General features: G+C 40.5%; 1 protein-coding gene across 5 annotated transcripts in view; it reads right to left on the minus strand.

Moving 5' to 3' along the window:
* The window catches only part of Ctnna2 (catenin alpha 2), a 1149087-nt gene that overhangs the window by 789989 nt on the left and 332698 nt on the right, over window positions 1-26400 (minus strand). For all 5 annotated transcript variants that reach the window (NM_001106598.2, NM_001415842.1, NM_001415843.1 and 2 more), the window contains 2 exons: window positions 15218-15337; window positions 10754-11020 (listed from right to left, as the gene is read on the minus strand). In NM_001106598.2, coding sequence (NP_001100068.1) covers window positions 10754-11020; window positions 15218-15337 — 387 coding nt within the window. The remainder of the gene's footprint in view (window positions 1-10753; window positions 11021-15217; window positions 15338-26400) is intronic.

Below are 26400 nucleotides of genomic sequence, written 5' to 3' on the forward strand. Positions count from 1 at the left end.
CGGTTTTATTATATAGCCTGACTTTGTCTCATGCTAATGGTTCCTTCCAATTCAGCTTCTTGAGTGCTGGGATTATAAATTCACACACCATGCCTTGAAAACTGTTAAACTGTGTCCCGCAAAGATCCACTGTGATTAAAGTTTATTCTGCCCTCTTCCTTTCAATTCCTCCTTCAAGACACAGTCTGCTGTGATTGCTATCTGTGTCATGACGAGGTCCAGTTTAAAAACTTTCAAAGCAGATGCCCAGAGGAATAAAAAAAGGGAAAGAAACAGAAAACTTTCAAATACCCACCACTATAGTTGTCTTCATTCATTATCTGACTAATAATGATTAGATTTGTGGGTGATCTCAAGCCAATTTTTAAAAACTGAGGCACAAATAATTATTTTTCTGATATACTAACCAAGGGAAAGTTCTCTATGTGGGAAACTAAGCACCATCTCTGAAACTCATTCTGAGGACAGATATAGGGGATATATCTCACAGGACTGGCAATGGGACTTTTGTGGATTGCTTTTATTTTAATATTTTTGAGAAAAGGGCTCCATGTATCCCAGGCTGGACCTAATCTGCTTATTTCCCTTGAAAGAAGGCCTCAGACTCCTGACCTTTCTGCCTTTATTTCTTAGTGGCTGGATTACAGGCATCAGTCATCAAAGTTATTTGTACTCTGTATGGAGGACTAAGCCTGATGAACAAGAGGCAGGAACTCTACTGACTGTGCCTTCTCCAGTCCTGATAAGACCCTCTCTGAAGTTTCATTTGTACAAAAGCTATTTTATTTTACTTACATGACATCATGCTTATTTTGGGTATCGTCGGTGAGTTATTATGAAGTGGTTTCTCTCTGCTTCATCCTTTCACCATACTACTGAAATTGTATAGTAGATTAAGAACAAGGATCATGGAGAGAAAGATGCATAGTAGGACTAAAACACCATTTTGACTTCTTTTACACTGCACTCTCCAGCTCTTATTAGTATGACCAGAGTAACCATGGTGGCCAACATTACAGAGTTATGTTCTAGGGGCGGACCTCCATGAGACACACACACACACACACACACACACACACACACACCCCTAGGGCAGCGAGGCATTGTGGGCATGCTTTTCAATCCCAGCACTTGGGAGACAGAGGCAGGTAGATCTCTGAAAGTTCAAGGCCAGCTTAGTCTACAAAGCAAGTTCCAGGACATCCAGGGCTATTACACAGAGAAACCCTGTTTAAAGAAAAATAAAAAACAAAAAACAAACAAAGTAAACAAATTTCAGGAATCAGAAATTTGGGAGAACTGAAAACACTTGATAAGAAATACTAAAGTTTATGTAAGTCATCACTATAGAAATGAGAAGAAGCATCTAAATGTGTTTGACTGAGAAAAATCTAATAAGTTTTGGAGACTAGAGGGATGGTAGTATGTTGTTTGTGGATGTGGATGTGTGCTGGGCCGTTGAGCCAAATTAAATCTTAAAAAGTATAAGTAACTACTTAATAGATTTGATTACTAGGATAGCATACTCATCCCAGAGGACTAACAAAAATAGTTTAGTCCCTGGAAGGCTCATCATAGCTTAGCAGTGTTGGGGAGCACCTGCTCCTGTTTCAGGGGACCAAGTTTGAGCACTAGCACTCAGAGAGGGTGCTCCACAATTGCCTGTATTTCCCATCCTCTGGGTCCTTGTGGCTTGTCTGGCCTCTGTGAGCATCTGTGTGCTTATGATGCACATACACACAAGCAGGCACACACACCATATAAGTAAAAGTAAGTACAGAATTTAAGAGATTAGCACTGATCACATGAGAACCCTAAGTCGGAATTATTGGGCTATTTAAATAAGCCATGTGCTTCTCCATAATCACTTCACCAGAAAGAGCTCTCATGTGGTTCCTAAAATCGAAGCACAACTAATAAATCAGTGATAATCTAATTTATATTGTTTGTCCCATGCGGACAATCTTTAATATATTCATCAATTACATTAGTGTTTGGGGTTTCACTTAGCACTAATTATTTTAAATAAAAGTGTACTAAGGCAAAAAATGAAATCTGCCAATCTTCTCAAGAGAAAATTAATTACACATAGAACACATAGATTCTTACACTTTTCTCAAGAAGTATATTAATTTGATTTAAAGCCTAAATGGGAAGGAAACAAGGATCTAAAGGGAAAATATTAAAATATTATATTATTTATTATATAGTAATAAAATATTATTACAAGTTTCATTCACCTACTTTTCAGTAATTCACATAGTTCCCCTGTTCAAGACTGAAGTGTCCACGGTAAAATTAAATTGCAATTGAATATATTCTCAGAAAAAAATAATGTTGAGAGGAAATAAATAGTCAGTGGAGTAAATAATTGTTGGCTGAGGACATGGATGTGACTTGCTAGAATCCATGCAACAAAAGAAAACGCCTTCCTGTAACTCCATGGTAATATTAGAAATTAAAATTCAGGCCCCAGGTAGCCCAGACAATTGGGCAAAGTTCCAGGCCAATAGGAAACTCTGTCCCACACAAAAATGAGAAGGCTGCTGACAATCAACACAGGAGGCCATTTACTAATTTCCATATATAATGTATGTACATGCTCAAGGCATGAATGAACACCACCCACTCCAACATGCATGCACACACAAGTGTGTACATGTGTTTACCCCAACCCTCCCCTCCACATTAAAAAAAAACAAAGAAACAAACAAAACCCTTCTGTCAGAATGTATTCTAAAGTTGCTAAACCCTTAGGGAAGAAAAGATCTGGGTCTGCATCCCACAGCATAGGTCTTGGATTGTGGGTGATTATACTTGGTGAGTGGGTGTAGAGGAGAGAAGGCAGGAGAGACGATTGTGTGAGAAACTTGGTGGAATATATCCCATAGTTACACAGGGACTTAAGCTCTACTCCATTCATGCTTCCCAGGAGGCTCTCCATTCAGAGATATCCCGGTCTACACCTTCTTTGCCACTATCTCATGGCTCTAGACATTTACAAAAAACATATTAGCTATTTATACTGCAGAATCGTAATGTACAGAACAATGTTCTGAAGAGAAGAAACACTTTCTGAAGGCTGGCCACAGTGAGATAGTAACATACATACTTGTACTCTTGGGATTTGGACCCTAGTATTTACTTAAATCTTGTTTTCTGTTGACAAGGATACGGGGTTTCACTGTGTTTGGCCACCAGATGTCAGTGTACGATAAAGAATGCTAGGACACTGCTGCATGTTTAAATACACAGGATGTAGTGAATAAGAAAGGGCAGGTAAATTGAGAGGCACTGCACTGAGAGAAAGCAATCAAGTGGTGGGATTGCTGGATTCTGCAGTAAGTTATTCATACTAGGTCTTCCTATCGTTTATGTTGTTCTATTTTGTTTTGATTTTTTTTTTATGTTGTGTAAGAGCTAAGTGTGGTTGCGTACACCTATAACTAGCACACAGGAAATCAAAGGAATAAGAGTCCCACCTGGAGATACATAGTGATGCTTCGTCTCACAAATAAACAAGGAAAGAATTTCTCATAAAGGTAAGTTGAATGAGCACACCATGTACATTGGAGGAGCTCAAAGCAGCAGCCTGACCTAATTTAGAAAACCACAGATGTGGAATTTGTGTTTATCAGTTTGGAATGCATAAGTCTGCATACATGTTTAGGCATTTGATAATACTGATGGCTATGAAATTAATTAAAAGCCATGATAAGAGCAAATTAGTGCTGAGAAGTTAGAGTATGAGAATTACTGAATTTCCCATAAAAGAATTTCAGGATTCTATAATTAGAAGAAAAAAGGTTTATTTTCCTTAATCATCTAGAACTTCTTCCTGTTTGTATAGGAAAAGCAAAGGCACTATCCCCAAGGTAAGGAGGTTTCGTCTTTGGGTTTGGAGTCACCTGTTCCTTAGTGTGCATTCCTGGTATAGTTGTGATCTACATAATTTCTTATGTCCATCGGTCTTCCTGTCCTACTGTTTTGTCTTATTCAAAATCAGCCTGCACTCCAAGCCACAGAGCTCTTTCAAAGCAGATCTGACCAAGTTCTTCCTTTTTGATTAGCTGCTTAAAGATGAAGGCCAGTCCCTCCCAAGGTCCAGGGATCTTGCCTGGGCCCCCTTCCTACCCATCCTCTTAGCCTTATTTCTTACGGGGTTGGAGAGCAGGCAGCTGCTCAGTGGTAAAAGCACTTGTTCTCACAGAGCACCGGAGTTCAGATCCCTGCATCCCTATGAGACAGTTCCCAAATACCTCTAATCCAGCTCCCGGGGATCTGATACCTTCTTCATCAGCCATCTGTGTGCTACTGAAAACAACAACAACAACAACAACAACAACAACCACACACACACACACACACACACACACACACACACACGCAATTTGAGAGCACATTTTACATCCAAGTGCATACAATGACATAAATGCTTAATGTTCTGTAGTACCTGTGTTTACTGAGTAACCATTTTTTCTTTTATGCCCTTCATACCTTCAATGGTATGTCTCTCTTTTGTGCCTTGTTCATATATTACATGAAAGATCTAAGCTCTCTGATAGTTAGACTTTACACTAAACAAGATATGACACCCTAATACCTGGGATTGCATAAGTTATCTGTAGAACTAGGAGAAAGAAGCAAGGCTCCCCAGTCCAAGTCCTGCATTTGCTTCAGGGTCCCAGAACCATATGGGGCCTTATGACGACCATTCATTTGATGGGCAAATATCAGAGAATGTGATTAAAAGTTACTGATACAGAAAGACAGCCATGATAACAGCAACTATATATTGAATATTGGCATTATTCAGAGAGAAAAATCCCTTAGCCGACTGTCTAGATTAAGTTAGGTTATGGGCTTACATCCCTGACCTCAGAGATCTTTACTGAAGAAGCCTAAAGAAACTCAGACTTTTGAGTGGTTCAATTAATCCTCTATTCCACGGATTTACAGATGTTTCTATGGACGGTCCAGTCCTCCACGGAGCTATAAACTCTGGCCCTGGCTAGTTTAGGAATTCTCAACGGCATGCAATAGGAATCCCAATAGGGCATGGTCCTAGCTTTGCTCACTGGCTTTTGTTTTTATGCATTTGTCCTCTACGTTGCTAATTGCTTTTGAACAGTTAGCTGCAGCTTGCATTTCCCTCAGGAGCACACTTAAAGTATTTGGATGGGTCCTTCTGTTCTTTTCTATCTTCATTCTTCTGTAACTTAATTAGAACAAGGCCAATTAAGGATCTCCATCACTTAATGTGGGGCTTCCCAGATGTCCCCAGAATGATGTCAAAGAATATATGTAGTGAGGAAGCCTCCTAGTAATGAATCAAGCTGGTTGCCATGAGAAATGAAAGGATATAACCAAGAAGAGACTAGAAAAGGAGCTTATTGTAAAAATTCCTGTCTCCATGGAAATCCATTCATCTTTCTTTGTGGTTGTACAGCCCCCAAGTCTAGGGATTCAGAGAATCCATGATTTGTCCAGAGCTCTGGTTCACAGCTCCTAATGGGACCAGAATGCTCACAGGACAGACATCCGTTTGGTCTTTGAAATGAAGCAAAAGAGGATTATTTCACTATTCAAAGGCTCTTAACTTCTTTTGTCACTTTCAAAAGATACTGTTGCAGTCATGCAGTTGAGCTAACTTAGAGAGAATTTCCATTCTGTACTGAAATTGCCTTAGAACTCTCATTCTCTAAAACTTAACCTGGAGTTCTCAATAGCCACAGATATCCAGAAATCTCTTCTCTGTGCCCTGTAAGGGCTTCTATGGCAGAAACCCTGCATTGAGTCCCATTTCTAGATATATTTTAGATTTAGATAATAATGCATGTCCATTGAGATAAGCCCACAGGGGGAATAGGCTTGGATCAGGGACTACTACAACTCTGTGCTCTCCCAGAGGACAATAGCAGCATAATACCTAGCTTAGGTCGTGTCCTGCTGATCTGTCACTAGTGCTGATACTCAGTCCCCAGCACTCACATCCCTTGAACAACAAGGCAGGAAAACTAATTAGAGTTTCGTAAGAATTTTAAAAATGCTGAAAAAGAACCACAAACGTGAAAACAAGAAGGAAAATCGAAAAAGGAAAACATGGGTATGAAATCCTATGAGGAGGATAAATTATGTAGACTTGGGATGTTTAGGTAACAACTCAGTTCCATGTGACTTAGAACAGATTGCCTCAACTCCCCACTGCAGACGCGAGTCTTATACCGTATGGCAGTCATGATACAAAGCAGGATGACCCACGGTCAGTACCAAAGTGGCATCGTTAAGAACCTAGGAAGGCGTGCTTGACTTTATGAGCGATGATGGTGTTGAAGATCATTTGGGCACAGTCCCAGCATGGGAGTGGCCGGAGCAGAGGTGGCAGGCAGAAGCTGTGGGCAGTTTATGGATACAAATTACCTCTCCAATTCAACTGAAGGACAAGAGAAATATAGAAAGAAAACTCTACCTTGTATTCACGCAGATCTTTCCCCTCGAGCAGTGCAGAGATTTTGTGTAAACTGTTGCTGTGTATTCGGTAGCCATTGGGTCATTTATCAGCAAGCTTATATTGCCAGAAAAGTCGGCACCAGGACTTTGGAGTTTTCCATTTGGTGAAATGACGTTTGTTTAAGTATCTGTGTATTATTTGGATACGTGTCCTTTAAAGACTGTGTTCAAGGTCTGGACCTCAGCTGCAGTGCTGATGGGAGCTCTTGGGCTCTTCCCTAAAGGCATATTGGGTCTCTCAACTCTATTTATCACTTACCACGCTGAGGTAAACTTTTTGTACAATCATGGGTTCATGCTATACTTAACTTCCTCATTATGGTTCACAACAAGAATCCAATTAGCCTTGAACTAAAACCTCTGAAAGTGAGAGCCAACACATTCTGTCTTTGCTTTTGTGAAATAATAAGTTTGCTTTTAGTGTGTGTGTGTGTGTGTGTGTGTGTGTGTGTGTGTGTGTGTGTGATAGGTGTGGATATCACAATGTCCAGAAGATCTTTAGGTCCCCTGGAGTTGGAATGATAGGCAGTGGTGAGCCCCTGACGTGTGTACTAGGAAATAACTTTGTCCTATGAGAGTAGAACAGGTAATCTTAACATCTGTTAAATTTTGATTGCCTCAGACATTCCTTCTTTTTATGGCGATTATTTCAAGGATTTTGTTACAGTTATAGGAGGCTGACATAGGCATTTTGGAAATAGTATGTAGGTTTTAGGGAAGATGCCTTTAGGTTGGAATACTTAGGGAATAACAGAGACCAAACAAACTCTCCACTCCATTTTTAATTGTTCCACAAAGACAGCAACCTATTATTTTTAATGAAAGCATTTCAAATATTAAGGAATCTGGGTTTGCTGACATAAGAAATGATTGAAAACCTACAAGAAACTAGCTATAGTATATTTCTTTAAAATTTTTATAGTAACATCACTGCTAGCCAGAAATTTCTGAAATCAAATTTCATTTACTAGGGAATAGCTGTTTGAGATCCAGACCAATAACAGCTGTTGTTCTTGATTGCAGCTCTTACTGCTACACATGTTAATTTCTGTTAGTTTTTGAAAATAAATTGTTAAACATTGGGTAATGTGCTATGTAATTTTCTTTGCTTGCAAACAAATAACTTTTAATAATAAAGTACTGGTTGGTATAAATCATTAACATAATGCAAATTTGCTTTGTTTAGCACATAATATATTTAGTGAAAAGAGTTAATACATAACTCATTAAACTAGCAAAACTAAATCAGTAAATTAGTCAGTATATTTTGGACTGTGCACTTGTCTAATTCCCCAAAGGCGTGTTCACCCTACAAAAAAGGGCAGTATTGTGGTAAATGAAAGGTCTTAAATGTTTAAGGTGTGGACATCTCCTAATTTGTGTCTTGCTATATGACCTCAAATTTGATTGTACTAATCTGAAGCCTTTTGCAATACTACAGTGATGCTTCAAGTGCTATGCTTACTAGTGAAAGTTACTCAAACCTGTCTGGAACTTAAGGGAAAGGAAGTTGGAGCCATCCCACTACTGGACAGAAGGTGGCAGCAGCTGCCGAGGCTGCTGTCAGGGACTTCTGTTATCTTCCCTGGAAAACTATCTTCCCACCACTTTTCACTGCTTACTATTCTATAACAAAATCATTATGTAATAAAAAGGATGAGATAAACATGTGAGAGAGAACAGGTGAGACCATATCGAGAGGTTAGGCACATCTCCTGGTTTAGAGATGGGGCTACCCACCTATCTCCAAAATTTTTAACCCAGGATTGCTCCTGTCTAAAGGAAATACAGGGACAAAGTGTGGAGCAGAGACTGAAGGAAAGGCCATCCAGAAACTGCCCCATCTGGAGACAGCCACATATGTAGTAGAGGATGGCCTTTGGGCATCAATGGGAAAGGAGGCCCTTGATCCTGTGAAGGCTAGATGCCCCAGTGTAGGGGAATGCCAGGGTGGTGAGGTAGAAGTGGTGGTGGTGGTGGGGGGGATGAGGGAGCACCCTTAGAAATGCAAGGGGATGGGGTGGGATAGGGGGCTTTGTGGAGGGGAAACTGGGAAGGGGGTGACATTTGAAATGTAAATAAGTAAAATAACTAATAAAAATTTTTAAATATTGGCTAAGAAATGCATCCATTCTGAGCTACGTTTTATGACTGCCATATTTTAAGAATACTTTCACATTTTAGATTATTTGTGATTTTTACTATTTTAAAGGTGAGTGATATTTTTGTTTCAATATGTGTTTAAGTTAAAATATCAGAGTAGCATGCTTTAGTGTCTGAATGCATGATCTACTCTTTTTCTTCTTAATATATGGTTTTATTTTTCCTAATCCAAAGGAAAAAAAAGAGTTTGAACATTCTGTCAGCATTCTTACTGCTCTTTCCTGGGCAGTATTTAAAGACTCAACTCTATTTCACGGATGTTCTCACCGTGGAGTGGTCGGCCCTCCAGTAAAGAAAAATTTATTCTATTGGCACTACACACCTATATTTTGTGTATTTTTAGGGAATGTATGAAAATGAAAATAATTAAAAAGATCAAGTGAACAGTTTTATTAAGTTTTGTGAAAGTTTTGTAAACACTATTCTTTTCAATACTTTACGAGTTTCCTGCTGAAGGGTTGAGGATAAAATTAGATAATACTCAGTCCCCACTTGTGTAATAAATGCATTACCAAATTTATTATCAAATTCAAATTTAATTATTACAGAAAATCTGATAATGGGCTGGGGAAATCAGCAGAAAAAGAATGCTGCACTTGTAGAGTGACCAAGTTAGGTTATCAGCACTCTTGGTGGGTGGCTCACAAGTACCTGTAACTGGCTTCAGGGGATCCAATGCCTCTGGCTTCTGCAGGTGTTCTCTCTCTCTCTCTCTCTCTCTCTCTCTCTCTCTCTCTCTCTCTTTCTCTCTCTCTCTCTCTCTCTCCCTCTCTCCCTCCCTCCCTCCCTCCCTCCCTCCTTCCCTCCCTCCTCTTTCTCTCAAATAAACACACACACACACACACAAGAATAAAAAATAAGTGCTTTTGAAAAATCTTATCAAGTCACGATACCATGTGAGTTCAATGTATGCACTTATAAACATGTGTAAACGCATGAGTGTGTGCCAATAAACACTCACAGACGGTGTTTAAGAGTAGAAAATATCTCAGAATGCCCCAAATACACACTATGATAATTATTCCTTATTATATTCTCCGTCTCACCGTGGTTACCAGTTGCTTTCCTCAAGTTCCTCTCTTCTTGCCACTACCTAGTCATTTCTTGTCAAAAGCTCGTTTTAATCCCCGAAGAATGGAAAGAAAACTATATTTCTAAGCAACTTCTAAGTAACACAGTTTTTCCTTTCATTCTTCCTTCCTTCCTTTTTTCTTTCTTTCCTTCCTTCCTCCCTCTCTCTCTCTCTCTCTCTCTCTCTCTCTCTCTCTCTCCCCCTCTCTCTTTCTTTCTTTCTTTCCCTCCTGTAAATTCTGTTTTATTTCTTTTTCCACTTCCTCTGTCCACTGTGGACCAATGAATGCAGAGCCTGGGTATTTACAAGTCTTCTTAGCCTTTACAGCTTATGCAGGGTCCCATGACAGAGAATAAACCCCACACAGTTGAGTCCATCCTCATCTGCATCTTGGAGCTGTACTGTCATCCTTAGCCGCTGCTGGCTGCACACTCTCATGCACTTACATGGCTAGACTAAAGTCTCCATCCTACTGTGTCCCCTTTTAGGATAGTTCATCAGCAGGAACCGATGCAGGAGATTGTCTTTTATGGGATTTGCAACTGGCACTCCTGAGAAGGGCACTCAAAGATTACATTTTTAGGTGGGGTTTAAGGTAATGGGGTTTGATTGTCACTGACTTAAACAGAAGCTATGAAGGGCAGTTTTCCACCGAGAAACGGTATGAATGCAATCTAAGCCTAGCTGCTTGCAATGCTTGTCTTCTTCATAATGAAACTGATCATCTGGGTGACTTGGAGGAAGATTCTGGCCCATTTAAACGTGATTTTTATATTCTTTAAAGATTAGTATACTAGGCTCTGCCAATATTTTAGATTTCCAGTAACAGGAATACACACCATATAGTTTATCTTCTTGTCAAAAAATTCTAAGAGCATAAAATCAGTATATGCTATGACGGTATTCATTATGCACATATATATGTATACTATAATATCTATAATATATAACATACATATGCACACGTGTGATAAGTGTACACTCTGCATGTATAAGCCTGGTGCTTACATCAAATTCATTCAGGGCTGCAGCCAGCTCGCCGATGCCTGTGTGGCCTTTGGCTTCATCGGTGGGCGAGGTGGCCTGCGCAGCACTGGAGATCCCAGCTATGGCCTCCTGGACTTGTTTGAATACATAATCTCGGTTGGCTCTTGTAGCTGCGACATCTGGGTGGCGGAGGAAGGCTTGGGAGGCTGTGTACAGCATGGTGGCGTTCTTCTTGAGGGCTCCTCGGGCAGCAGCCATTTCATCCCTACAGTGAGGGTCCTTCAGCTCCTGTGGAAAATACAGAATGTACACGTAAGGCTTGCAGGCAAGTACTTACAAGGAGACTTAGAACCCCAGGCTTGTGGATACATCAAGGATTTTAGAAACACCTTTCTCCCTTGTATTACTTCTAGCTGCCAGAGTCACACAGAAACAGCTCCTTCTTTGTGACATGTCTAAGGTAATAGCTGCCGTCCAACTTACACTACCATATGACAGAGTCTACCTTCCTGGCTCAGTTTTTAAAAACCAATTTTCTAACTGACCCATTCGGATGCTTTCTTCTATCTGACTGGGTACCCTATCATCAGTATTCATCAGGTATCACTAAAGAGACCATGTAAGGATGCTTCACTCCTACGTAGAATTTCTCATGCCAGCTGTGGGCCATGTCCATCTTGGTCTAGTGCTGACTTTTTGGTCATCAGTAATGGATCTGCCAACTCTGAGGCATTTAAGAAGCCAACATTGCTGAAAGACTGCAAACTCCGGGACGCCACAGAGGTAAGTGAATGGTAGGAACCACCGGATTTGTTCTCAGCAGATGGAAACTTGAAATCAGACCCCTAGTAGCATGCTTGCTTCTGTTTACGTGCGGCGTACTTACAAACAAAGCAACAACACTCATTGTTGCTTCTTGTGTCGGCTTCTTCTCACTACTACTTACGGGAGGTTTCTTTAACCTAGCTGTCTCTAATGGCAAGTCAGTCATCATCTTAAAGATTTACTTCTCTCTGGATGTGTAGTATATGCTGTGTCTGGTGTGTGATATTTATTAGTGCATTTGGAGAGCAGAAAAGGGGACTGAATCCCTTAGCTACAGGTACTATCGTTGCAAGCTGTTTGGAGTCATCTGACATGAGTATTGGGATCTGAACTCAGGTCCTCTGAAGAGTAGCAAGTACTCTTAACTCTAAGGCCATTTTACTAGCTCCATAAAACATCAAATTTAAAGACTAGAAAAGTAATAGGCCAACAGTGATCTGTTTTTCTCAAATGAAAACCACTTGGGGATTTGCCTCTCTTTCAGCTTTTATAAGCACATCTGAGACATTGACCTCATCATTTCTGGAAATGCTAAAGGAGTGGCTGTTAGCTGAGAGCCAAGTAGGTTTGTCAACTAAGAATGACTGGCTGAATAGTCTCTCAACTGTCAAACATCAGTAAATATTTGATCCACAGGTGGACTCTTTGTATTTGCTCATTTTGTAGGTGACACATGGATGGTCTTGAGTAAATAACAGCTCTTTTATTCTTTATGGGTAAAATGATTCTGAGAAAAGAACATTGTGGCATCTAGAGTAGTCAATACCAGTATACAGTAAATAACAACTTACTAAACTATGCTCTCTATTTTTTTCAAACATGGTTAAATACATGCCAGCAAACATGGTCTCTACAAGGGATTATTTGAGCCCTCAGGGTGGCAAATATTGCAATATTGCAATGTAGTCTCTGCGGTCAGCAATGATCCAAAAACTTTCCCAATGGTGTGAGCTATAGAATTACCAGAATCCCATGAATTGCCATCTCGCAGAGCCTTACTCACTCCTCAATATCCAAGCTATAATGTCTATTCCTGAGTGTACATGCATATTATGTATGTATGTATATACATATAAATATATGTAGTTGTATATACATGCACTTGCATCTATAATGTATATGTATAGAAATTAAAATATCTTCAGTAATCAGGGTAAAAATGTGTCACAGAGATATTTAAGACAATGTTTTTTTTTCTCATGAGACTGGAATTCATGAAATGTGCAATTGGAAGCACTGAGCAACTATTGCAACAGTCCTCTTTGCATATCCATTCTGTGACAAGTTTTTTGTTGTTGTTGTTCTTAGACTGTTTAATTATTTATATATTTTCTGTATATGAGTGCTCTATCTGCATATACAACTGCATGCCCAAAGAGGGCATCAGCACCCACTATCCATTGGTTAGGAGCTCCTTAAGTTGTTGTTTAAATATACTAACCGTGCGGTAAATGTTGATTGAGCATTTGCCTAGAATACTTGATTCCTGACCTTGATCGAGACCAAGGGGGGAAAGATGAAACTAAACAATGCAGTGCACAAATGAACACTCACAGAGTAATCCCTCACAGTAATGCTTATGTCAAAACAAGGGAGGGAAGGCCACACGCTGAAGTGAGCACTGTACCTTTTGTGGGTTTTAATTATTTTTGCTAAGTTTTACAGAAGGAATCTGAATTATCAGGTAATTAGGAATAAGGTGGGTTTTTTTGAGACAAACTGAGTGAGGTGTATTTATTAGAGCTCCTCACTGACTGGTTCTGTTTCATTCTCCAGCCTGATACTTTCCTCTCACCTGAAGCTTCAGTGTGGATGTCTTCAGCATATCAAATCTGTGCCTGTAAAGGTCAGAAATTGATTTCTAACCCTAATTGGGTCCTTTTCAATCTTCTTCATGTCAATCAAACTACTGCCTTCTACTCATTTGCTTACACCAGAGCTTGGACGGAAACTCCTGCTGTCAATCATGTACTGCGTTTCAGATGCAGGACAACTGGCTTAGGTGAACATTTTACATACCAAAGCAGACCTGGCCTCTAGGTTCTCCCAGAATCTCTCAGTCACTACCTGACATACCCTGCTCCCAACCCAGGACATTCCAGGGCCTGGGCTGCCCTTCCCCCAGGCACTCTTCCCTATGAAATCTAGACATTTTCATCTCTCTCACTCCTTCTCTTTCTCTCCCTCTTTCTACCTATCTACTTTCTCTCTTTATCTTTTCCCTCCTCTCTGTCTCCCTCCCCATGGCGACTTCCCTGGCCACTTTCTTGAGACCAGTGAACTTGCCCACCCTGAAAGCAGTTTCATGACAAACCTGCTTTTATACACTCTAACTTGGCTTGAACTGGTTCATTTCACTGGTGGAGAAATTACTTCTTACTTCTCACCTTTGAAACAAACAGTCCTTCAAAACACTTTTTCTCCCTATATGTTTCATTCACCTTCATTGTTTCTCGATAATGGAGACTACTGTTCTATTCTACCCAGTCCACTTCTAACCTCCCACTGGTATCTTCAGGTCTGCTTCTATTTCGGCAAAGTATTTAGAATGATGCTAAAATGGAAATCTTAGACATGGATACTGGACTTAAACAGCATGTTCCCAATAACAGACTAGACTCTATAACAAGACCAGATACCACATGCATTTCTATCTAACTTCCTGCTCTCCTAACTCTCCATTAGCCCTTTGATATCCAAGTACTACATCCAGTTGTTTCACTGAGAAAAAGGCATCTAGTTACTCCTGACCTCCATAAAAACATACACTTAAAAGCAATTACCCAGTGGACTAACACTGAACAGACAGCAAACAACAAAGACTTATTCAGGTAAAATTAAAGACAATTACACATACTGAAATCCTGTTTAAGTGTCGGCTTCTTATGGGACATTTGTAGTTCCAGTATCACTTCAGTCAAGCATAGAGCAGATGATCAACTCTTGTTTGGACTACAACGTGGGAAAGACAGTATGGTGTGAATTCTGGGAAGCAGTTGTGGGTACTGCTGAGGACATGCTCCCACATACAGGGGGATTTTTGGCTTTGCTTTGTGTAATAATAAAATCATATTCTTTGGAACTGCAATTCCAAAGGCACCCATGGACAGTGAGAACTGAGGGGTCTGCCTCCCAACAGAGGGGTTATGGGGAGATCCTAGGTGATCCATCTCCTTCACTGCAGCTGTTTGCCACCTGTGTCCTTTCTTCCCTCCTCTTTCCCTCCCTAAACTCCTCTTCCCCTCACCCTGTCCATGCCTCCTTCCTCTCCTTTATCAAAGATGGCAGCCTGTGCGGTGCATCCTGGGCAACATCTTCTGGTGTACACAGAAAAGAGATTTGGTTTGGGAGGAAACAGTGGCAACCAGAGAGTGTACAACACCACAGCCCAGGCTGCTTTCTTTTCATTTGACCTGGAGCTCTTCATGCTAGTGCGGTGAGAGTGGAAGCCTGATCTCAACAGTGAAAAGTGTGGTCTGTGATTTATAGGCAGCCACCAGACAATACCTGAGTCCCCATGTGGAGGCACCAAGGGCCAAAGCAGGAAAGATTTTTAGATGTTAGGTTCTTGGAGCATTTAATTGCAAGTAGAAACAACTTGTTCAGAACCACAGTAACTTAGATTTGCCCATCTCCAGCAACATTTTCAAAATTTCCCACCTGTTGTCGTCTTGCCGCTACATAGTTCAGTTTCACCATCTCTTTTCCAAACTCTTTAAAGCGGTTTGCAAGGTCTTGTTCATTTGTAGCGTTTTTGACAGCTTCCAAGGCCTCCTCGACCTGAAATAGAAAAATACACAGCTTTTTAATTAGAATATTGTATTTAAATATTAAACAAGCTATAAATGGCAACTTGTAAAGAAAGCACGAGTATGTATTCCCATTGGAACAGGAGGTGAAAGCATATGTAATAGTCACCTATAGTCAAATGAACATTTTTCCAATATTTACAGAACAGGGCCCTGGTAGATGAGTTGGGAGTAAACAGCATATACTGCTCTAAAGCACCCAAGTTTTGCCTCTTACACACACACACACACACACACACACACACACACACACACACACACACATACACACACACACACTGGGCATCTCACAAACACCTATAACTCCTGTTTTAGGGGACCTGGGACCTCTAGAAGCTACAGTTACCTGAATTCACATGCCTTTATGTAAATCCACCTACACAACCTTAAAAATGAATAAATATTTACAGTGTATGTTATGTAACTCAAACTAGAGGCTGAACTCCTAAAGCACACACATAAAGCCACTCTAAACTATATTTTATTGAATTATGACTATGATAACAAATATAGACTTTCACTGTGAAGTAGAAATGTCATGGACAAAGCACACACACACAAGAAGAAAGGTATAGAATTTTAAAACAAATCCTTCCAGCTCTTCCAGGATGCAGAAACTGCTGTGCTGTTGAAAAATTTGGATGGAAAGACATAATTTTCAACCACTCTTGTCAAGACCTCTAAATCAAGAACTCAGGCTGAGGTTATACCGACTTTGGCATTATCGTGTAAACAGGAGACAGCACACATCTGGAAGTAAGTGGAATTCAAATTCTGTTGTCACTTGCAGGTGGTGTCCGGTTGAGTGGCATGGGAGTAGAAAGGTCTGATTGACAGCAACCAAACCAAATTAATGATGTGTGTTCCTCTGGGTTCCCACAGCTTCCTCAGTGGTCTTTTCTTTAGTTCCAGTGGATGTGAACTATCAATTTCAATAAAAATAGTGTGTGTGTGTGTGTGTGTGTGTGTGTGTGTGTGTGTGTGTGAGAGAGAGAGAGAGGGGGGGGGGAGGCAGGGAGAGGGAGAGGGAGAGGGAGAGGGAGAGGGAGAGGGAGAGGGAGAGGGAGAGGGAGAGAAGTATTTCCTGTGAAGTCAAATGAAGTGCTGAGAATAGGTGGATATTGGTTGGCTGGTCTTAACCAGGACAACCACATTACAACCCTAAGGTCCAGAGAACATTGCAGGAGAGAAGAGAGAAAGAATGTAAGGCCTCAAAGATTGGAAGGAGCTCTGCTGCCTTTAAAACATGACATAGCATCTGCAATTCCTGACCAAGATCAGGCCTGCTTATCTTTCTCCATGAGAGAAAGAAGGGACTCAAGAGGCCTGTTCTCTTCCTGACAGGCAGCCAAAGGCTGCTGGAGAAGGAGAAAGGTTTTCATCATTTGCATATGCACTGGTAAACTGCAGTCTCAGACGAATATTGACCCCTCAATATATCTATGCAAACAAACTGAAACTCAGTGAGTCAGACATATTCATTAAGAATGACATCATGGACCACACCCGCGGATCCCGGCCCGCAGCAGCTCCCTGCTCCCAGACCCGGTGAGAGAGAGACCCAACCGCCTGGTCAGGTGGGCACTCCTGAGGCTGCAGAGCGGAGGAGACCACCAACACTGCTCACCCCTGCCCACATCCCTGGCCCAAGAGGAAACTGTATAAGGCCTCTGGGCTCCCGTGGGGGAGGGCCCAGGAGCGGCAGGACACCTGCCTGAGACACCACCGGAACCTGAAAGAAACAGACTGGATAAACAGTTCTCTGCACCCAAATCCCATGGGAGGGAGAGCTGAACCTTCAGAGAGGCAGACAAGCCTGGGAAACCAGAAGAGACTGCTCCCTGCACACACATCTCGGACGCCAGAGGAAAAAGCCAAAGACCATCTGGAACCCTGGTGCACTGAAGCTCCCGGAAGGGGCGGCACAGGTCTTCCTGGTTGCTGCCGCTGCAGAGAGCCCCTGGGCAGCACCCCACGAGCGAACCTGAGCCTCAAGACCACAGGTAAGACCAAATTTTCTGCTGCAAGAAAGCTGCCTGGTGAACTCAAGACACAGGCCCACAGGAACAGCTGAAGACCTGTAGAGAGGAAAAACTACACGCCCGAAAGCAGAACACTCTGTCCCCATAACTGACTGAAAGAGAGGAAAACAGGTCTACAGCACTCCTGACACACAGGCTTATAGGACAGTCTAGCCACTGTCAGAAATAGCAGAACAAAGTAACACTAGAGATAATCTGATGGCGAGAGGCAAGCGCAGGAACCCAAGCAACAGAAACCAAGACTACATGCCATCATCGGAGCCCAATTCTCCCACCAAAACAAACATGGAATATCCAAACACACCAGAAAAGCAAGATCTAGTTTCAAAATCATATTTGATCATGATGCTGGAGGACTTCAAGAAAGACATGAACACACTTAGGGAAACACAGGAAAACATTAATAAACAAGTAGAAGCCTACAGAGAGGAATCGCAAAAATCCCTGAAAGAATTCCAGGAAAACACAATCAAATAGTTGAAGGAATTAAAAATGGAAATAGAAGCAATCAAGAAAGAACACATGGAAACAACCCTGGATATAGAAAACCAAAAGAAGAGACAAGGAGCTGTAGATACAAGCTTCACCAACAGAATACAAGAGATGGAAGAGAGAATCTCAGGAGCAGAAGATTCCATAGAAATCATTGACTCAACTGTCAAAGATAATGTAAAGCGGAAAAAGCTACTGGTCCAAAACATACAGGAAATCCAGGACTCAATGAGAAGATCAAACCTAAGGATAATAGGTATAGAAGAGAGTGAAGACTCCCAGCTCAAAGGACCAGTAAATATCTTCAACAAAATCATAGAAGAAAACTTCCCTAACCTAAAAAAAGAGATACCCATAGACATACAAGAAGCCTACAGAACTCCAAATAGATTGGACCAGAAAAGAAACACCTCCCGTCACATAATTGTCAAAACACCAAACGCACAAAATAAAGAAAGAATGTTAAAAGCAGTAAGGGAAAAAGGTCAAGTAACATATAAAGGGAGACCTATCAGAATCACACCAGACTTCTCGCCAGAAACTATGAAGGCCAGAAGATCCTGGACTGATGTCATACAGACCCTAAGAGAACACAAATGCCAGCCCAGGTTACTGTATCCAGCAAAACTCTCAATTAACATTGATGGAGAAACCAAGATATTCCATGACAAAACCAAATTTACACAATATCTTTCTACAAATCCAGCACTACAAAGGATAATAAATGGTAAAACCCAACATAAGGAGGCAAGCTATACCCTAGAAGAAGCAAGAAACTAATCGTCTTGGCAACAAAACAAAGAGAATGAAAGCACACAAACATAACCTCACATCCAAATATGAATATAACGGGAAGCAATAATCACTATTTCTTAATATCTCTCAATATCAATGGCCTCAACTCCCCAATAAAAAGACATAGATTAACAAACTGGATACGCAACGAGGACCCTGCATTCTGCTGCCTACAGGAAACACACCTCAGAGACAAAGACAGACATTACCTCAGAGTGAAAGGCTGGAAAACAACTTTCCAAGCAAATGGTCAGAAGAAGCAAGCTGGAGTAGCCATTCTAATATCAAATAAAATCAATTTTCAATTAAAAGTCATCAAAAAAGATAAGGAAGGACACTTCATATTCATCAAAGGAAAAATCCACCAAGATGAACTCTCAATCCTAAATATCTATGCCCCAAATACAAGGGCACCTACATACGTAAAAGAAACCTTACTAAAGATCAAAGCACACATTGCACCTCACACAATAATAGTGGGAGATTTCAACACCCCACTCTCATCAATGGACAGATCATGGAAACAGAAATTAAACAATGATGACGACAGACTAAGAGAAGTCATGAGCCAAATGGACTTAACGGATATTTATAGAACATTCTATCCTAAAGCAAAAGGATATACCTTCTTCTCAGCTCCTCATGGTACTTTCTCCAAAATTGACCACATAATTGGTCAAAAAACGGGCCTCAACAGGTACAGAAAGATAGAAATAATCCCATGCGTGCTATCGGACCACCACGGCCTAAAACTGGTCTTCAATAACAATAAGGGAAGAATGCCCACATATACGTGGAAATTGAACAATGCTCTACTCAATGATAACCTGGTCAAGGAAGAAATAAAGAAAGAAATTAAAAACTTTTTAGAATTTAATGAAAATGAAGATACAACATACTCAAACTTATGGGACACAATGAAAGCTGTGCTAAGAGGAAAACTCATAGCGCTGAGTGCCTGCAGAAAGAAACAGGAAAGAGCATATGTCAGCAGCTTGACAGCACACCTAAAAGCTCTAGAACAAAAAGAAGCAAATACACCCAGGAGGAGTAGAAGGCAGGAAATAATCAAACTCAGAGCTGAAATCAACCAAGTAGAAACAAAAAGGACCATAGAAAGAATCAACAGAACCAAAAGTTGGTTCTTTGAGAAAATCAACAAGATAGATAAACCCTTAGCCAGACTAATGAGAGGACACAGAGAGTGTGTCCAAATTAACAAAATCAGAAATGAAAAGGGAGACATAACTACAGATTCGGGGGAAATTCAAAAAATCATCAGATCTTACTATAAAAACCTATATTCAACAAAATTTGAAAATCTTCAGGAAATGGACAATTTCCTAGACAGATACCAGGTATCGAAGTTAAATCAGGAACAGATAAACCAGTTAAACAACCCCATAACTCCTAAGGAAATAGAAGCAGTCATTAAAGGTCTCCCAACCAAAAAGAGCCCAGGTCCAGACGGGTTTAGTGCAGAATTCTATCAAACCTTCATAGAAGACCTCATACCAATATTATCCAAACTATTCCACAAAATTGAAACAGATGGAGCCCTACCGAATTCCTTCTACGAAGCCACGATTACTCTTATACCTAAACCACACAAAGACACAACAAAGAAAGAGAAATTCAGACCAATTTCCCTTATGAATATCGACGCAAAAATACTCAATAAAATTCTGGCAAACCGAATTCAAGAGCACATCAAAACAATCATCCACCATGATCAAGTAGGCTTCATCCCAGGCATGCAGGGATGGTTTAATATTCGGAAAACCATCAACGTGATCCATTATATAAACAAACTGAAAGAACAGAACCACATGATCATTTCATTAGATGCTGAGAAAGCATTTGACAAAATTCAACACCCCTTCATGATAAAAGTCCTGGAAAGAATAGGAATTCAAGGCCCATACCTAAACATAGTAAAAGCCATATACAGCAAACCAGTTGCTAACATTAAACTAAATGGAGAGAAACTTGAAGCAATCGCACTAAAATCAGGGACTAGACAAGGCTGCCCTCTCTCTCTCTACTTATTCAATATAGTTCTTGAAGTTCTAGCCAGAGCAATCAGACAACAAAAGGAGATCAAAGGGATACAGATCGGAAAAGAAGAGGTCAAAATATCACTATTTGCAGATGACATGATAGTATATTTAAGTGATCCCAAAAGTTCCACCAGAGAACTACTAAAGCTGATAAACAACTTCAGCAAAGTGGCTGGGTATAAAATTAACTCAAATAAATCAGTTGCCTTCCTCTATACAAAAGAGAAACAAGCCGAGAAAGAAATTAGGGAAACGACACCCTTCATAATAGACCCAAATAATATAAAGTACCTCGGTGTGACTTTAACCAAGCAAGTAAAAGATCTGTACAATAAGAACTTCAAGACACTGAGGAAAGAAATTGAAGAAGACCTCAGAAGATGGAAAGATCTCCCATGCTCATGGATTGGCAGGATTAATATAGTAAAAATGGCCATTTTACCAAAAGCAATCTACAGATTCAATGCAATCCCCATCAAAATACCAATCCAATTCTTCAAAGAGTTAGACAGAACAATTTGCAAATTCATCTGGAATAACAAAAAACCCAGGATAGCTAAAGCTATCCTCAACAATAAAAGGACTTCAGGGGGAATCACTACCCCTGAACTCAAGCAGTATTACAGAGCAATAGTGATAAAAACTGCATGGTATTGGTACAGAGACAGACAGATAGACCAATGGAATAGAATTGAAGACCCAGAAATGAACCCACATACCTATGGTCACTTGATTTTTGACAAAGGAGCCAAAACCATCCAATGGAAAAAAGATAGCATTTTCAGCAAATGGTGCTGGTTCAACTGGAGGGCAACATGTAGAAGAATGCAGATCGATCCATGCCTATCACCCTGTACAAAGCTTAAGTCCAAGTGGATCAAGGACCTCCACATCAAACCAGACACACTCAAACATAGAAGAAAAACTAGGGAAGCATCTGGAACACATGGGCACTGGAAAAAATTTCCTGAACAAAACACCAATGGCTTATGCTCTAAGATCAAGAATCGACAAATGGGATCTCATAAAACTGCAAAGCTTCTGTAAGGCAAAGGACACTGTGGTTAGGACGAAACGGCAACCAACAGATTGGGAAAAGATCTTTACCAATCCTACAACAGATAGAGGCCTTATATCCAAAATATACAAAGAACTCAAGAAGTTAGATCGCAGGGAAACAAATAACCCTATTAAAAAATGGGGTTCAGAGCTAAACAAAGAATTCACAGCTGAGGAATGCCGAATGGCTGAGAAACACCTAAAGAAATGTTCAACATCTTTAGTCATAAGGGAAATGCAAATCAAAACAACCCTGAGATTTCACCTCACACCAGTGCGATTGGCTAAGATCAAAAACTCAGGTGACAGCAGATGCTGGCGAGGATGTGGAGAAAGAGGAACACTCCTCCATTGTTGGTGGGATTGCAGACTGGTAAAACCATTCTGGAAATCAGTCTGGAGGTTCCTCAGAAAATTGGACATTGAACTGCCTGAGGATCCAGCTATACCTCTCTTGGGTATATACCCAAAAGATGCCTCAACATATAAAAGAGACACGTGCTCCACTATGTTCATCGCAGCCTTATTTATAATAGCCAGAAAATGGAAAGAACCCAGATGCCCTTCAACAGAGGAATGGATACAGAAAATGTGGTACATCTACACAATGGAATATTACTCAGCTATCAAAAACAACGAGTTTATGAAATTCGTAGGCAAATGGTTGGAACTGGAAAACATCATCCTGAGTGAGCTAACCCAATCACAGAAAGACATACATGGTATGCACTCATTGATAAGTGGCTATTAGCCCAAATGCTTGAATTACCCTAGATCCCTAGAACAAACGAAACTCAAGACGGATGATCAAAATGTGAATGCTTCACTCCTTCTTTAAATGAGGAAAAAGAATACCCTTGGCATGGAAGGGAGAGGCAAAGATTAAAACAGAGACTGAAGGAACACCCATTCAGAGCCTGTCCCACATGTGGCCCATACATATACAGCCACCCAATTAGACAAGATGGATGAAGCAAAGAAGTGCAGACCGACAGGAGCCGGATGTAGATCGCTCCTGAGAGACACAGCCAGAATACAGCAAATACAGAGGCGAATGCCAGCAGCAAACCACTGAACTGAGAATAGGTCCCCTATTGAAGGAATCAGAGAAAGAACTGGAAGAGCTTGAAGGGGCTCGAGACCCCAAAAGTACAACAATGCCAAGCAACCAGAGCTTCCAGGGACTAAGCCACTACCTAAAGACTATACATGGACTGACCCTGGACTCTGACCCCATAGGTAGCAATGAATATCCTAGTAAGAGCACCAGTGGAAGGGGAGCCCTGGGTCCTGCTGAGACTGAACCCCCAGTGAACTAGTCTATGGGGGGAGGGCGGCAATGGGGGGAGGGTTGGGAGGGGAACACCCATAATGAAGGGGAGGGGGGAGGGGGATGTTTGCCCGGAAACCGGGAAAGGGAATAACACTCGAAATGTATATAAGAAATACTCAAGTTAATAAAAAAAAAATTCACAGGAAAAAAAAAAAGAATGACATCATGACAGTAGAACTGGGGTTAGTTAGGAAGGAGTGTTCATTGTGAGGGAGACAAGAGATGATGGAAAAGGTGTACATGATAAAATATATTATATATACTTTATATATATTGACAAAATTATCAATAACTATTTAAAAACAAAAGAAATACTATACTAGATCATCTACAAAATCATTGTCTTGTGGTATATTTGTACAAATCAACGGAAACAGCTAAATAAGAACACATCTGTAAGTGAATAAGCCACAGAAAAGTACTTTTTACCAACTCAAACAGTTTTAAATATGAAGGATGTCTGCTTTATTTTATATGAACATAAAATATGCAGCTCCACATATTTCCTTGCAAATGTAATTTCATTCATCTCTGCACATGAGTAAAATTCTATTTTGTGCATGTACTTGCATTTTCTTTATGCCCTCATCTGTTGATTGACATCGGGACTGGTTCCCCTGTAAGCGTGGGTATAGATCTCTGTAGGTGTCTTAGAGTTCATTGGTCATATACCCAGGGAACAACCCAGACATAAGACAATAAAGAAATAAAGACCCATATTTTCCAGATTATTCAGGGGCCTACTAGTCATATATATACACATTTATGCACACACATTACACACACACACACCCACACACACCCACACACACACACACACACACACACACACACACACACACACACACATATATGACAATGGTAGAAAGAAAATGTCAAAAGGAGCATGGGCAAGGGAAGAGGGAACATGAAACTTAATGATATATATATATATATATATATATATATATATATATATATGATGATGATGATGATGAATGCATGCATGCATGTTAGGAAACATAGGAGGCCAATCTGGCAGGGTAGTTGCAAGATGAGAATGAAGGTTAGTGATCCATCATATGGGTGAGTCACAATGAAACACATAATCTTGTATACTAAGTAAAAAATAATTGTTAAAAAAAATGTAGTAAGAACCAGGTATAGAAGTTGGGGCAAATGAAGGCTCCTGAGAGAGGCTCAGGATTCTGAAAGATGGATGGGAAATTGAGGAAACCTAGAACAGAATGCTGGCTGGCTGTAGGGATGTGTTATCGTCAAGTCACAGTGTGTACAACAGGCTGTGGTTTGATAATATTGAGATACAAATGAGGAAAAAGATGACCAGAAGGGATGTTCCATTTTGAATAATGGAACCTGTGCTGTTTAAGCTCGGTGCTCTCTCATAGAAGTGACTGAGACACAATACTGATCAAGTTTCACTGGGTGAGGGGACAACATACAGCACATAAGCCAGTGATAACGAATATCAGAAGCCTGTTATCCCACAGGTGTGATGGAGTTTTTCACTTCACCCGACAGACAGGCACCTCATTCAGTAAGGGAAAGCTGGCAGGGAGGGAACAAATTTTCCACAATAATGAATGCATACCAGCAGGTTCTTCAATCTGGATAGTAAAACATATATAAAATAGATTTTCATTTTTATCAATGGCAATTCTACATAATCGCCTTTCTCATTATAAACATGTAAAATGATAATTAACCTCATCAGAGCCACCTATTTTTCTCTTCTACCCAGGCCCTAATAACACCCCAGGAAAAGAATGAAGCACAGGTGAACAGAGGCTGCAGTGTAGAATTTTCTTAGGTATCCAAAACAAATCACATTTTATTGCATGGAATGGCCTGTTTAACAGACTGCCACAGGTTAATGAGAAGCTTGTGCCTCAACTCTATGTAATAATGAGTCAGCGATGCCTCTCGTTTTTTAATAGATTTATAATCATTTAAACTTTGCCATCATCAGCTCCGTGGAGTGGACCCTCTTGGCATCCTGGGTGTCCCTGCTGCTTATATAAGACGTAAATCTTTACTTGGAACATTAAAATTTGGTTTCAGGGATAGAACAGAATAATTATCACAGAGGGTGTTAAATCCAGGAATGGTTTTCTAATACTATACCCCAGGATTCTTACCAGTTCTTAGACAGCCCAATTTAGAATATTTATTTCATTGTGTTATACATATTTTTCTTCTTATTGGTTTTCTTTGAAGAATCCATATGCCCTTTAGAATTTATAATAATTATGAAGCTTATAATTCAATGAAGTAATTTTGAGGGAAAATTCCACTTTATGTTCATATTCAGGCTGATTGAGTCATATTTGGCTTGAATCCTAGAAGGATCTGAAATTTCACCTATTAGGCTTTTGATGAATAATCCCTGCTCAAAACATTCCACAGAAATGGGGGCAATGGGGAACAAAGTCTGATCTCTGAGTCTATCTGTCAATGTTCGTGATAAGAGGGATGAAAAGAGTAGGTTTACCGAAACATGGATTCATGGATGGGTGGGTGTATAGACAAAAAATAAATAGGTATGTACATACGTAAGTAGGTAGGTGGGTAGCTAGGTAGATAGATAGATAGATAGATAGATAGATAGATAGATAGATAGATAGATAGATGAGAAATGTGGAGAGGAATAGAAAAATAGGGGCAGAGGGCATTTTTGTAAACTCAAAATTACTTAAAAATAAGTTTTTAATTTTAAGAAGAGACAAACTTTTGGATGCCGAGGAAAAGGATATCAGCTCCTCTGAACTCCACCCCCCCTAAAAAAAAGCTCTACTCTCAAATATTTCTTGGTCTCCAGGTATCTGGGGATAGGTACTTGCCTAGGGTTGACCAGAAAAAGTGTAAATCTGCAGATATGGAGAAGTCTAGGGAAGCAGGATCAAACTGATTTTGGTTTGAACCCACATTTTAATGAATGATTTCTCTTATACAAATATATCTCTAGGCGAGGGGACCGGGAGGTAAAGATGAAGCTGCAGAGAGCACACAGGCTTCTTGGGGCTCCTCTGGAAAGGCTGAGCCTCCCTTAGCCACAGATCCCATTGTAGGGGTAAGGTGGGAAGGAATGTATCAGAGTAGAGAGATACAGGAACATGGAGAAGTAAAGATACTCAGTGGCAGCTGCCACTTCTCCTCACTAACGGCCCCTCATCCGCTGTGCTCTGACAGACATCCATTCCTCTCCTACTACACAGGGCAAAGTGGGAGCAGCTCAACCAGGCGTTCCTTGGTT

This window comes from Rattus norvegicus, chromosome 4 (genome assembly GCF_036323735.1).
Source record: "Rattus norvegicus strain BN/NHsdMcwi chromosome 4, GRCr8, whole genome shotgun sequence".
NCBI lineage: Eukaryota > Metazoa > Chordata > Mammalia > Rodentia > Muridae > Rattus > Rattus norvegicus.